Genomic DNA, 14,645 nt, shown 5'->3' on the forward strand with positions numbered 1-14,645 from the left:
AAATTGAATAGCTTATGCTTCTTTTCTGGATATAGATATTCGATATCTCGATGTTCCTAAAACCTATTTTATATTAATTGTAAGGAACAGTTCAACCATTTTGAGCAATCGTAATTCAATCTCAAGTTTACCACCCAGTATTTCTACTGTTTTTGTTAGAGCGACACTGACGAGTCTATACCACATTTACCAATTTAATTTAATTCGATATTTTATTTGCATCTAAGCTTATGCATAAAATTACAAAACACAAGTAAAATAAAGGGCTGCGCTTTAGCGCATGATACGCCTGTTGTTTGAAAGACAACGGGCGTATAAAAATGGCAAAAAAGACTACAATGACAATGAGGAGCAGCAAGAAGATAACAGGAAAAGTGAAGATGGTGAAAGTGACTCTACTGAAAGTTATGATCTAAATGTGGAAGTAGGTGATGAAAGTAAGGATTTCATTGATGATGAAGATAAAGATTTCATTGATGATGAGGAGGCCTCTTCTGAGAATGAAAATGAGGATATTTCTGATGATGAGGACAGTGATTACAGTGAAGAAGACAATGATGATTAAACCTAGTTCAGCTTTTCAATATTTAGCATAGAAAACAAATATCATTAACATTGGCATATAACATAGAAGTCTTCAATGCAATATAAGGAAAGTGATATATGATTATGGGTTTTAGTAATTCTATGGCTGATTTCCAAATTTTATAGTAGTTTGAAAGAAGGTAATTTTCTTGGGGTATATTGCTCATAGTTAGATTCTGTTGAACACAGTAAGGAATCCATACTAAATTATACAAAGATGTATGCAAAAGTTGTTCAAATGGTACTTAATATGGTGGATAATGATTATTACCTTTTTATTGTTTAGAATATTCACAAGATGATCATATTGATAAATGTTTAGGAGACTTGATTTCCTTATTTTTTTTCATAAAATGACACCCTTTAACATTTAAGGAATATTTAGTCACATGTTAGGATTTTCATGTTGTCACTTGTTCACTTATTATGTGCTATTGTAGACTAGTTATATTTTATAACATTTTTTATTGCGCTCAACCCTGCCACCGAAACCGAACTCTATAAAAAAAAAAGCTGCAATGCTAAGGTATCATTTGTGATTTCAATTGCAACCAATTTTAACAAGAGTAAAACATCCTATAATGATATATGCCTCAGGGAACAGTTAGTATCTCAGGGACTGCTAATGTGCTTTCATCCTTGCAACCATTTAATAATAGTACAAACGTATGACATTCATGGAACCTATTTTTTACAAGAAAGTTAATGTTTTAAATTGAACTAAAAATTTTACAAATTTTATGTTTTCATCAGATTTTATTAAGTATTATTTGTTACATCAATAGATATAAACAATTCACCAAAGTTTCATGGACATTGATGAAAGCCTTTTTGAGTTATTGTCCGAAGTGTTAAAAATCACCCTTTTTTTATGAATAAAGCCCCATAAATCCAAAACTTAAAATCTGAAATTTATAAAAATTGAAAGGGAGCTTACATCAATAGATATAAACAATTCACCAAAGTTTCATGGACATTGGTGAAAGCCTTTTTGAGTTATTGTCCGAAGTGTTGAAAATCCCCCCCTTTTTTTTATGAATAAAGCCCCATAAATCCAAAACTTAAAATCTGAAATTTAAAAAAAAACGAAAGGGAGCTTACGTCAATAGATATAAACAATTCACTTAAGTTTCATGGAAATTGATGAAAGTGTTTTTGAGTAATTGTCCGAAGTGTGGATGACGGACAAACAGACGGGCGTATAAAAAGATACAATTTTTTTTTATACATAAGCCAATCTACAGATTTATTCGAGACGATATCAAATATAACAACATGTTTATACACAATAAAAAATAAATATGAAATATAAATGGTTAAAATATTCAGCATAATTTTGATATTATTGAGGATATCAACATTTTCGGCATCTTTCCAGAATTAAATTACAGGTTTTGGCACATAGTAAACAAATATCTTGATTCGAAAATAAAATAAAACATATAATTGAAAGAGATGAACCCTACCTTGAGTAATTCTTAGTAAGCTTAGTCTCTTTCAAGAAAGCCTTCATTAAAACCAATAGTGTTGAAATACTGTATCAACAGAGAGCTGTATAGGGCCTTCATGAAAACCAATAGTTCTGAAATACTGTATCAACAGAGAGCTGTATAGGGCCATCGTGAAAACCAATAGTGCTGAAATACTGTATCAACAGAGAGCTGTATAGGGCCTTCATGAAAACCAATAGTGCTGAAATACTGTATCAACAGAGAGCTGTATAGGGCCATCGTGAAAACCAATAGTGCTGAAATGCTGTATCAACAGAGAGCTGTATAGGGCCTTCATGAAAACCAATAGTGCTGAATACTGTATCAACAGAGAGCTGTATAGGGCCTTCATGAAAACCAATAAAGCAAATACTGTATCAACAGAGAGCTGTATAGGGCCTTCATGAAAACCAATAGTGCTGATCAAATCAATCAAATGCAACCAGATGCTTCGCAGGGCGCAGCTTTATACGACCGCAGAGTTCGAATCCTGAACAGTTTGGCAAGTATGGACACACCATTCAAGCTTGATACAGCTCTGAATTTGGATTGTGATTAATTAGTTGACACAACATAGGTTTCTGACACAGAATGAATGTGGTCAAAGAACTTAAAGTTAAAACTTAAATTTTTTTAAATTGGACATTTACCTCTTATGGTCCAATATCCAAAATCAAAATACATGGTTAGAATCAGCATATCAAAGAACCCCAAGGATTAAATTTTTGATGAAATCAAATAAAGTTCAATTTTGGACCCTTTAGACCTCAATGTGGACCAATTTGATAACCGGGCCCAAATAACAATTATATAAATACATGGTTAGATTCAGCATATATCAAAGAACCCTATATATTTAATTTTTGTTGAAATCAAACAAAGTTTAATTTTGGACCCCGATGTGGACCAACTTGAAAACTGGGCCTATAATAAAAAGATCTAAATACATGTTTAGATTCAGCATATCAAAGAACCCCAAGGATTCAATTTTTGTTGATATCAAACAAAGTTTAATTTTGGACCACGATTTGGACCAACTTGAAAACTGGCCCCATAATCAGAAATATTAATACATGTTTAGATTCAGCATATCAAAGAACCCAAAGAATTAAATTTTTTGTTGAAATCAAACAAAATTTAATTTTGGACCCCGATTTGGACCAACTTGAAAACTGGGCCCATAATCAAAAATCTAACTACATGTTTAGATTTAGCATATCAAAGTACCCCAAGAATTCATTTTTTGTTAAAATCAAACTAAGTTTAATTTTGCACCCTTTGAACCTTAATGTAGACCAATTTGAAAACGGGACAAAAAAACTAAGAATCTACATACACAGTTACATTCGGCATATCAAAGAACCCAAATTAATCAATGTTTGATGAAATCAAACCAAGTTTAATTTAGGACCCTAATTCCTAAACTTTTGGGACCAAAACACCCAAAATCAATCCCAACCTTCCTTTTATGGTCATAAACCTTGTGTTTACATTTCATAGATTTCTATTTACTTATAATAAAGTTATGTTGCGAAAACCAAGAAAAATGCTTATTTGGGCCCTTTTTGGCCCCTAATTCCTAAACTGTTGGGACCAAAACTCCCAAAATTATTTAATATAATTAATTCGTATAATAATAGAATGGAAATGTGTGAACCAAATTTTGCTAAATTATTGCATTTTTTTCTTATTCTTATACTGTTTCACACAAATGAGTAGATACTCGACTCAAAGATACATAATCGTTTGAAAGGGAATTATGTTACATTTTGAGTGTTGGAAAATGATTAATCTCTTAATAATGGAATGTCTTATTTCTTGAAAGCAGAAACGAAAAGATGGAGATTCGAAGATTTTTAAATTCAATACGGGAGAAGTAGGTAATGGAACCAAAAACATTATCAGAGCTATCTAAAGTAAACTAATTGTATATTCAAAGTTTCACCTTTATTCGTCTGATGAAAATGTTATTATATCCATGCAATTATTTAAATGAGTAATGTTCATGTCTTCTCTAGTCAGCATTCGTGTTTGTATAATTGATCAAACTTAAAATGAATAACCAGAGAATTAGGTACGTTTAACAGAATTTGTTTTGTCTAAAAACTTGTATACATTAGAGACTGTAGTTCGTCTTAAAACTCTTTGCACTCACGTTCATAATTTAATAACGTTATTTATATGTACAAGTACCATGTATAAAACTGCAAATCTAAACGCGTGTGCTGTGCTTATTATGCTGATGTTGATCAGCTTTGCCATGATACAGGTCAGCTTTCTCCACGTTCCCAAGAGCGTCCCATGTTTCTGCTAATTTTTTAAAGTAACATGGATATGATAAAGTGTCAACTAGTTCTTCGAAATCGTGAATGAATTCTTGAAACAAAATTGTTTGCTTCATGTGATTATAACAATCGATTAAATTATTGTACAAACTATACAGTGTATAGTGAAAGTTCTGGGTTGTTTTCATATTCTTTTCTGTAATTTGTTTTTTTACTTCCTCGTCAGTTATTTCGCTCACATCAATTATTTCTTCCTTTAGAGCACATCTACCAAGAGTAATTCCACATCTGAAAAAATGGGCTGCCGATTCTTTTTTGTCAATCGTCATTAAATAGTTAGCAAGACTTTGCAAATATTCAACATCATCCAGTTTGCTCCCATCAGGTATAGGAAATTCATTATATTTCCCGCCAGCTTCTCTATCTCCAACATCACCCACAATACGCACATGGTCCGAGTCCACCATTTTACTTAAGATATTCGTTCTTAATTTACTGTCAACAAAGTCGGTGAAAAAATATCGAGTGATTGGGTCCTCGACAGCATAAGCGAAAGGTTCAATAAACTGCTCAAATGTTTGTGGATTTTCAACTTTTCTTTGTTTTTCAAGGTCATATATACTGTCATATGCCCGCTCTATCATATTAAACCCTTTCTCGAAATCGTGCACTCCAAACATAACTAGCCGCTTAGCAAGTTCTATGAGAGTGGGACAGAAAGCTTGTTCTATCGATTTTAAATTATCTCTGTCATTTCGGAATCGATGCAAATCGTTGACGATTGGATCGATTATCCATTGGTTTCTTAAGTGGTTGGTTTCGGCAAAAACATTGAGGGCCATAAGTGGAAATAAACGGATTTGTTCTAAGCACATGAGTAAATTGTCTAATTCAAAATTTGAATATTCCTCTAATAAATTGACTGAAGCCATTATATAGTGAGGAAGACAACGACGATGTAAATATAACATGAGTGATGATATCAAAAACAAAACTCCACCACCAATGTTGTTTGACCAGACAGAGATTGGGACATTTTCACAACTATACAACATAACTGTTTTCAGATGGTTTGTTCGAAGTCCCCGTTGGACGGTCTCAGTTTGAAAGTTGGTTATCATTTTAAACAATCTCAAGGCATATTTCATATTTGGATTCATCATATCTCGCAAAAGGTCGGTTTCGACGGTTGGAAATACAAACTGCCATTCAATATCAGAGTTCTGATTAGAGCTATTACTGTATTTGCGAACGTAGCATGCTCTACTGGCAAGTTCTTTCATCATTTCTGAGTCTGGGAATCCACTCGGTCTTTCTCTTGTGTGCCATTCGGATGTTAACGATTCTGGCCACTGTGAACATTCTATCCCTTGTGTTATCTTTGGGTGAATATGTTGATTACAGAAAGTTACTGTGAATTCAGAATTAAGCGCACAAAGGTAAACAGTTTCTTTGATTTTTTCTGTTTTACATGATTCAAAATACTCTATGTATGGAACTTGAAGTGTTAGATTTCCAGGAGCGCAGGAATTTGTGTCAGCCAGAAGCGAATGTGGACCAATAGCGCTTTCGGCTTCATATACAATGTTGGCAACGTCTGACTGGTAAAACAGTATTTGAGGCTGAATTGTATTGTGGTGGCAACACATATGTAGAGAGACTACCATTCTCTCGCCGACCGACCCATACACTACGACATCAACATTTTGGTCTCTAGCAGAGGTTTTCACGTGACGATTCAAAGTGTTCAATTTATTATCAACATAAATTTCCGATGGTTCAAGTAGTTGTCTTAAATAGAAGGAGAGATGTTGCGTTGGAACTCCACTCAGTGGGTCGATGAAATTAGCTTCCATTACTAGTCTATTGAGATCTTCTACAAAGAAATTAAAGCTATTGTAAATTGTAAATCACAGGCGCTATATGTTATTTTAGTTAAAGCAATATTGATTAATTTTTCCGCCATACGTTTTTTTTTCACCTAATAATCTAGTGTATCTTTAAGATAACTCAACATATAGAAACATTTGTTGTTTAATACTGCTCTATATAAAAATCAAGCTGAAGATGTATGTAATCGTAAATGATTTTAAGAAGTCGTATATGGCCATGAATAATATCTTTTTTCTCACAATACAATCTCAAGATATAAGTGAGAATGACAGTTTATTTTAGACTTATGAAATTGAATGTCCTTAAGGAATCTTTCGCCCCTTTTTTGGATTGATTTCATCCCCAACTTGTACAAAGACGACAAGTGTTGTATTTTAGTATTTGTGCATATAATGGGTTTTCGGTTCTCATATGATTATAATAAGGGTGGTTTAAATGTCACGTTTTCATATATCTATTAAGGTTAAAATGCCTGAAGTTTTGATTTTTAACCTTATGTGGATGCAAATTAAATTAAATATGTTATGTAACAATAGACATTTTCAGATAAATCTACTGATTTCTGCAATGGTTTAGTCATAAAAAATTTATAAATGTACCTTGTGTATCAAAATGTATTTCTGTTGCTTTGAAATTATGCGATTTTTGTAGCAGCTCTGTATTTTGAAATGCTATGTAAGACAAATCTAGTTCATTATTTGCAGCATTGCTTTCATTACTGCATGCTGACATTTTATCAGTTTCTTGCGCATCATATACTCCAGTCTCTTTATTTCCTTGTTCCAAATTTTCATCGTCAATTTTCAGCTGTGTTCTATCATGATTATCCTCAGTTTGATCTTGGTCTATAGGTATGATTTTTTTGTCTGCCACGTCAGTTCTTGTTTCTCTTGTATGCAAAACACTCAGCTGGTCATCATCAAGGTCTTGGTTAGAACTGTGTGGATTCTGTAATTCGTGCATTAATTTCATTTTGGCACCTTAAAAACATAATGCATTAACATGATCGTTAGCTATATTGCAATGTGCAAATACGAATGTCCCTTGTTATCTTCTCTGTCCCTTAAATTATCATTTTTCCTATTGACTTCAAAATTCATTTCTGATTAAAATAGTTATTAGTGTTCTGTTATATTTACAGTTGTTTTCCATTCGTTTGATGTGTTTTGAATTTTCCTTGAGGTTCAGTATTTTTGTGATTTTACTTTTTCAAGTGTTATAAAACCTTTGCATGATTTATATCTGTTTTGTATCTTGAAACCAGAGACAAATGCATGACTTGTAAACATTTAAAGATACTGATTCTAAATGTAATAATTAACGAGTTTTCAGGGAATTAGTGAATACAAAAGCTTTATTGATGACTTACGTATTGCCCATGTTTCTTTCCAGTTACTTGGTCTAAGACTAACATAGTGATATTCTCCCATATGTCCAAGTAAAACTATATCTATCTGTGTTTCATCATGAGTAGAGTGCCAAGGGTTGAGCTCTGTTTTCACAAGATCAGAGTTTATGACTAGAATTCTACAATGTGTGACTTCTGAAACACCTTGCAAAACCATATGGTCGCCCCACTCTCCCTTTCTTTCCATTCTACGTAAATATTCGTCCCACGATTCAGTATCTAAAAATGAGTCGAGATGGGTTCCGTCTCTATGGGTCGGGCACTTCCTTAGAAACCTTAAAGATATAAAATACATGAAGAAAATCAACGCATGAATTATCAATTGCTTATATTACAATATATTACAATATAAATCGACATTGTATCTCCTAAAACTTATAATACACATTTAATTAAGTTGTCATCTAAGTGTCTTTAAGCACATATTTTTTTTGCACAACAGCCTGTTTGGAGACATGCATATTAAATATACAAATACATGTATACTAAATATTTTGATAGTCACAACATATAACTATAGATTAATTATGTCACATCATAAACAACCCGAACCACAAATATGTGATTTTTATGTTTTTTCACTTGTAAAACTTGAGTCGTTGTTTGTTATTTTTATTTCTACTAAAATGACTGTGCTTCACATGCGACTGCATGGATGCTGTTACATATTTGGTCTGAGAAAGGTATAATTTCATAATTTGGTGAATCTTAAAAACGGGAAAAAATATAATACGATGAATAAGGAGTAAAATACTGACTCTACAGCTTCTTTTCGAAGAGAATCTGGTGTAAATATAAAGTTTCCATTTATCCACAGCTGGTCAACGACTGCACTGAACATACAGTTTCCATCTGCACTAACATTATGGACATCTAAGGAATTTTCATCAGCAAATATAGAAAGTTTGTCCATCATATCAGCTTTACATCTATGTTTATCTGTAAAAGAAAAATCGGGAATTTAAATGATCCTTACGTAAAATAAACAGCTACAATATAAGTGTATTATTTGGCTCTTTTAATAACTTATGTGTGTTGTCTTTATAAAAAAAAAATCAAGACATTGTACACACCACAAAAAGTATGGAAATTTGAAGGCCATCTTTTTCAATTTAGAACTATCATTTCATTTAGTATTATTTATAAAACTTGTTTCTATGTTTGATGTTGAAGTCCTTATATTAGCTTTTTAGAAACACAATTATAAGATTTATTAATTCAAATGTAATACTATACAAGACCAAGTAGAAATATTGACTTACATTTCGTCTTGTATCCATGTTTCATTTTTGGGTATGATATTTTATTATACGACAGTCCTTTCTTGTTAGTGTGATTTTGAATATATAATGGGTTATTATATGACTTGGTTTGATGCACAGTCTGACATGATCCTTTAAGAACATGGTTTCCGTTGTTATGTTCTTCTTGTCTAGGCGGAAGCATCTTGCTTTGGTTATGTGTATCATTGCATTGATACTCCTCCTTGGCGTCCTCCATGTCGTCAAATGGCTTGTTAGCTTCTGCTACAACTTCTATAACTGATTTTCCTACCTCCATACCAGCTGAATACAACTCATTCCTGGATGATAGATCTTGCTCCTGGTTATATCCTTCTCCTTCCTTAATTGCAGGCGGAAATGACGTGTAGACATCCTGAAATCCTTCAACAGCTTGTTCAAACTCTTCACTGGCTCGTTGCACCTTAAGTACAGCATATAAGCTCGATGGTTCACTTACATCTGAAGCGGCTTTTTCTTGTATTTTGTTTTCTTTAACTATTTCTTTTGATGTTTTGTTGTTTGTAATTTTGGATGAAATACTATTTTTTAAGATCAAATCTTGTTTTTCACTGTGTTGAATAGGTGGTCTCGTGGTGGGTTGACAAGTTTCTATATTTACTTCCTGGCACGGCATTCCGGATAGATTCAAACTCATCACATTATACTGCTGTGGATTTTTATTCAATAAACCATTTCCTTGGTTCGAAGTTTTGTTATTGTCCAAACTCGTTTTTGCCATTTGCAATGTCGACATGTTTTCATTATTTGTCACTGCTCTCTCGTTATTTTCTTCAACTAAACCTGACTCGTCGGATTCAGTACACTTATGACTGCTTTTCAATGCCAATGGGTATTTCAGAATATGTAATAATACTTCTTTCATATCTATTATATTTCCACATTTTTCACATAAAATATTGTATATTTCATTAACTGATGAATACACAAAATCAGTTTGTGTTCCACAGTCTTTTGTTCGACCCGTTTTTTGACTTTCCAACGATTGCTTTTGAATCCTAAGATTACTCTTTTTTGAGTTCATGGTGTCATCTAATTTCCGGTTTTCAGGCTGACCATATATTTCTTTTTTGTCTTTTTGATTCTGTTTTATTTCATCGTTTATCTCATTTTTTGTGACAACATGCCCGTGACAAATTTCACCTCCGATGCCATCATTTTTCTTTTGTTCATTGGAGCTGTCACTATCAAGGCTACTTATGGAACTACTTTCATCCTCACTTTTCAAGGAATTCGTATTTTTCTCTGGCCTTTCATATGAAACATTTGCATTTCTCAGTTTCTCCTCAGTTTCGACTTCGTCGGATATTTCTAGTTGTTTTGGTACAACTTCATTCTTTAGATATCTGACTCCTAGTGAGTGTTCTACTGGATCCTTTGGTCGTGGAAATACTGAGTTCCTACTTAGGACATTCAACAGGTCTTTCGAAGTTTGTTTCACTGAAAGGTAACAAATTTCATTTTCATCAATTGTTTTGTTACACAATTGCATATCAGTGGTAATATTGGTAGATTGTGAGTTTTCACTGTTAAATTTACTACTCTCATCAAATGGTGCTAATACTTCCATTGCTTTGTTCCCCATGCCAGAGTTGTCAGTGCTATACATTCTGTGTTCTTCTCCCTCATTCATATTTACTAATGTATCTTCTGTCTCTACGATGTCAAATATTTCTTCAGTGTTTTGACCGGAAACCTGGTCTGATATAGGGTTGTAAGTTTTTATAATTTCACGTTCTTGACCTATATGTTTTGAGAGGTCATTAACAGACTGTCCTGTTATAGTTTTTCCCTGATGAGTCGAGGACTTTGTTTCGTTTGTGTCCTTCCAAAGAATGTCACAATAGCCATCTGTGTGTTCGGTGCTGTGTAGTATAGTTCCTAGATTTTCTTCTTTTGAATAAGTTGGGTTTAAATCTACCCCTTGAACCTCAGGTCTGTTTTTGAGTATGTTTTCATGACTAGCATGGGCGAGATTTTCCTCATCTGTATACCTTTCAGGAAACTGTGAATCATTTAATATGGGATGACTAGCTTCATCCAGAGATTCATTATTTCTTCCTTTATCGTCATCTTCCTTTGAGGAATTTGATACTAGCGATGAACAAGTATGATTGTCAAAATTACTGTTTAAAGATCTACCAAGGTTAACGTTCTTCTCTATCACTTTCGTTTTCCCCGTCTGGAAATTGTTAACATACTGAACTTTTTTCTTTCTATCAATGGGACTATTTTCCCCTGATGTATCCATTATTGCTCTTTAATATAGATCTACAAAATGAAATCTTACTTATTCATGTTATTCTACTGTCTATGAAGAATCTGGAAACAATGAATAGCCAACATACTACAATAAACTCATCATAAAACAAGCTTATAAAGTTGTACGCCAGACGCGCCTTGACCCATTTGTGACGTTTGAATTCAAGATAAATAAAAAGGCAAAATAAAGTATGATCTTGCAGATTGATTGGGTCGATGTTCACAAAACAATTTTAAAATACTTATTCTTAACCAATATTGTAGATTATAAGTGATTGCTATAAAGAAGATTGTTGAGCTTGTTGAGTCATATCAATATCTTTTTCTATTGACTTATAAAATATCATGTTTGTGAGTGCCAACATTTCCTGTATATCGTTTGATATTTGCTATAATTGTTGATTTTAAAAAGATTTAGTATCTTCTTTCCAATTTTGGTTTCATTTTTGAGTTGCAAAGTGAAACAAGGAATGACAGCTGATTTCCTCGGTGAAGTTTCAGAGACAACTTAATTTAGTCGTAATAAAGATTCATTTATTAACTTAGTAAAAAGACATAATATGAACTGTGTTATCTTTATTTTCTTTTATATACATATTTTACCTGCAAAATCTTCCTGGAAGATAAAAATGTAATATTCAAATATTCATTTGGATATCCCGTTGCTTGAAACCAAACCGAAAGTCGACAAGTAGCCTTGGTTTTTTAAACAATACATAAATTCTGCTCACCTATTTTGGTAGATGGTGTCGTCATTTCATTATGTTTGTCTGTGTTCATAAAAATAAAATCGTCAATGAAGAGAGCATTTTCGATAATTTAAATGTCAACAATTACGGAAAAGGAAGTTTAAACTATTTAACTGTAAATTTTGTGTGTACTATTAATAACAAAGTAATCACGTGATACTGTTGATGGAAGATCAAAATATAGAAAAGAATGAACAACAGATAGCCTTAAAGATAACAAAAAAGAAGTTCTGTGCAGTACACTTTTGTTGATATACCGTAAAAAGAAATTATTAAATCAATAAAATTGAGAATGGAAATGGGGAATTTGTCAAAGAGACAACAACCCGACCATAGAGCAGACAACATCAGAAGGTCACCAACAGGTCTTCAATGCAACGTGAAATTCTCGCACCCAGAGGCGTCCTTCAGCTGGCCCCTAAACAAATATATACTGGTTCAGTGATAATGAACACCATACTAAACTCCAAATTGTAAAAGTTAAAATAATACAAGACTAGCAATGTGCTAGAGGCTCCTTACTTAGGACAGGCGCAAAAATGTGGCGGGGTTAAACATGTTTGTGAGATCTCAACCCTCCCCCCTATACCTCTAGCCAATGCAGAAAAGTAAACGCATAACAAAAGAGGGACGAAAGATACCAAAGGGACAGTCAAACTCACAAATCTAAAACAAACTGACAACGCCATGGCTAAAAATGAAAAAGACAAACAAACAACAGCACACACGACACAACATAGAAAACCAAAGAATAAACAACACGAACCCCAACAAAAAACTAGGGGTGATCTCAGGTGCTCCGGAAGGGTACGCAGATCCTGCTCCACATGTGGCACCCGTCGTGTTGCTTATGTGATAACAAATCCGGTAAAAAGTCTAATTCGGTAGGTCACATTCAGGAAAGGGAAGGGGATTGTAGTTACGACGTAAACAATACGCACATTACAATTCAGTTCAAGAGAAGTCCGAGTCTGATGTCAGAAGATGTAACCAAAGAAAATAAACAAAATGACAATAATACATAAATAACATCAGACTACTAGCAGTTAACTGACATGCCAGCTCCGGACTTCAATTAAACTGATTGAAAAATTATGTCTTCATTATATGAATATCAGGCACAATCCTCCCCGTGAGGGGTTTAGTATCACTAGAACGTACACACCCGCGAAATCGCGGGCATTCAGAGCGTAGTTTAAATATGTAAAGTGTTGTTGGAAGAATTTTGTAAAATACAGAATGACTGGAGAATTTCAGCAAAAGTATCATAAATCATAGGTTATTGGGGACAGGAAAATGTTTTTTTACCCTCCACCTTTATTTCCAAAGTTCCCAATTTTTGGTTTTCTATCAATTTCACTATGAACATACATTTAGTATTTTTCTCGTTTGCATTGTTTTACATTGTCATTTCGGGCCTTTTGAAGCTGAGTATGCAGTAGGGCTTTGCTCTTTGTTGAAGGCCGTACGGTGACCTATAGTTGTTAATATCTGTGTCATTTTGGTCTTTTGTGGAGAGTTGTCTTAACATGGCAATCATACCACATCTTCTTTTTTTTATGTAATCAATGAATTTTGTAAAAGATTTAATGACTGGAGAATTTCAGAAAAAGTATCAAAAGTTCACATGAATAATTTTAGCGCTTATCGTTTGCATTGTTTTACATTGTCATTTCGGGCCTTTTGAAGCTGAGTATGCGGTAGGGCTTTGCTCTTTGTTGAAGGCCGTACGGTGACCTATAGTTGTTAATATCTGTGTCATCAGTTTTGGTCTCTTGTGGAGAGTTGTCTTAACATGGCAATCATACCACATCTTCTTCTTTTTTTTATGTAATCAATGAATTTTGTAGAAGATTTAATGACAGAAAAAGTATCAAAAGTTCACATGAATAATTTTAGCGCTTATCTGTATATTATGAACATTCATTACTATATAAATAAAGCGTATTTACTTTCAATTCTAAGTTTACTAATCGATCCATGGTGATCATTGATATAGTATACAGACCCTCTCTATTTAATAAACTCTGTGACCGCCGTGGATAGTAAACTTGAAAATGATAGCAGATAAAATTCTGAAAATACACTTTATTCGTAGTATATAGATATAGGAAGATGTGGTGTGAGTGCCAATGAGACAACTCTCCATACAAATAACAATTTAAAAAGTAAACCATTATAGGTTAAAGTACGGCCTTCAACACGGAGCCTTGGCTCACACCGAACAACAAGCTATAAAGGGCCCCAAAATTACTAGTGTAAAACCATTCAAACGGGAAAACCAACGGTCTAATCTATATAAACAAAACGAGAAACGATGTATGTTCAAAGTATACAGAAAAACGCAAACTGGAAGTCTAATCTGACTTAAAATTTCGTACAATGACGGGACAATATCCGGATGCCTTTTTTCTCGTTTTTCTCCTAAAATAACTCAATCTGAATAATCATATGAATGGATGACAAATGCGACTTTATGTAATCAATGAATTTTGTAAAAGATTTAATGACTGAAGAATTTCAGAAAAAGTATCAAAAGTTCACATGAATAATTTTAGCGCTTATCTGTATATTATGAACATTCATTACTACTAGTATATAAATAAAGCGTATTTACTTTCAATTCTAAGTTTACTAATCGATCCATGGTGATCATTGATATAGTATACAGA

General features: G+C 33.2%; 1 protein-coding gene across 2 annotated transcripts; it reads right to left on the reverse strand.

Annotated features, from left to right (window-relative positions):
* Positions 1-1,826: 1,826 nt before the first annotated feature.
* On the reverse strand, positions 1,827-12,079 carry LOC143079048 (uncharacterized). 2 transcript variants are annotated; one of them, XM_076254183.1, is made up of 6 exons: positions 11,956-12,079; positions 8,924-11,233; positions 8,420-8,600; positions 7,623-7,936; positions 6,853-7,233; positions 1,827-6,236 (listed from the first exon to the last, which is right to left on the reverse strand). In XM_076254183.1, the coding sequence occupies exons 2-6, from the start codon at positions 11,211-11,213 to the stop codon at positions 4,288-4,290; spliced, it is 5,115 nt and encodes a 1,704-aa protein (XP_076110298.1). In that variant the 5' UTR covers positions 11,214-11,233; positions 11,956-12,079; the 3' UTR covers positions 1,827-4,287. The 2 variants fall into 2 exon arrangements, with proteins under 2 accessions (XP_076110298.1, XP_076110299.1); XM_076254184.1 differs by lacking the exon at positions 11,956-12,079 and adding an exon at positions 11,828-11,944.
* Between the last annotated feature and the right edge of the window lie 2,566 nt (positions 12,080-14,645).

The sequence above is a fragment of the Mytilus galloprovincialis genome, chromosome 6, assembly GCF_965363235.1.
Source record: "Mytilus galloprovincialis chromosome 6, xbMytGall1.hap1.1, whole genome shotgun sequence".
Lineage (NCBI taxonomy): Eukaryota > Metazoa > Mollusca > Bivalvia > Mytilida > Mytilidae > Mytilus > Mytilus galloprovincialis.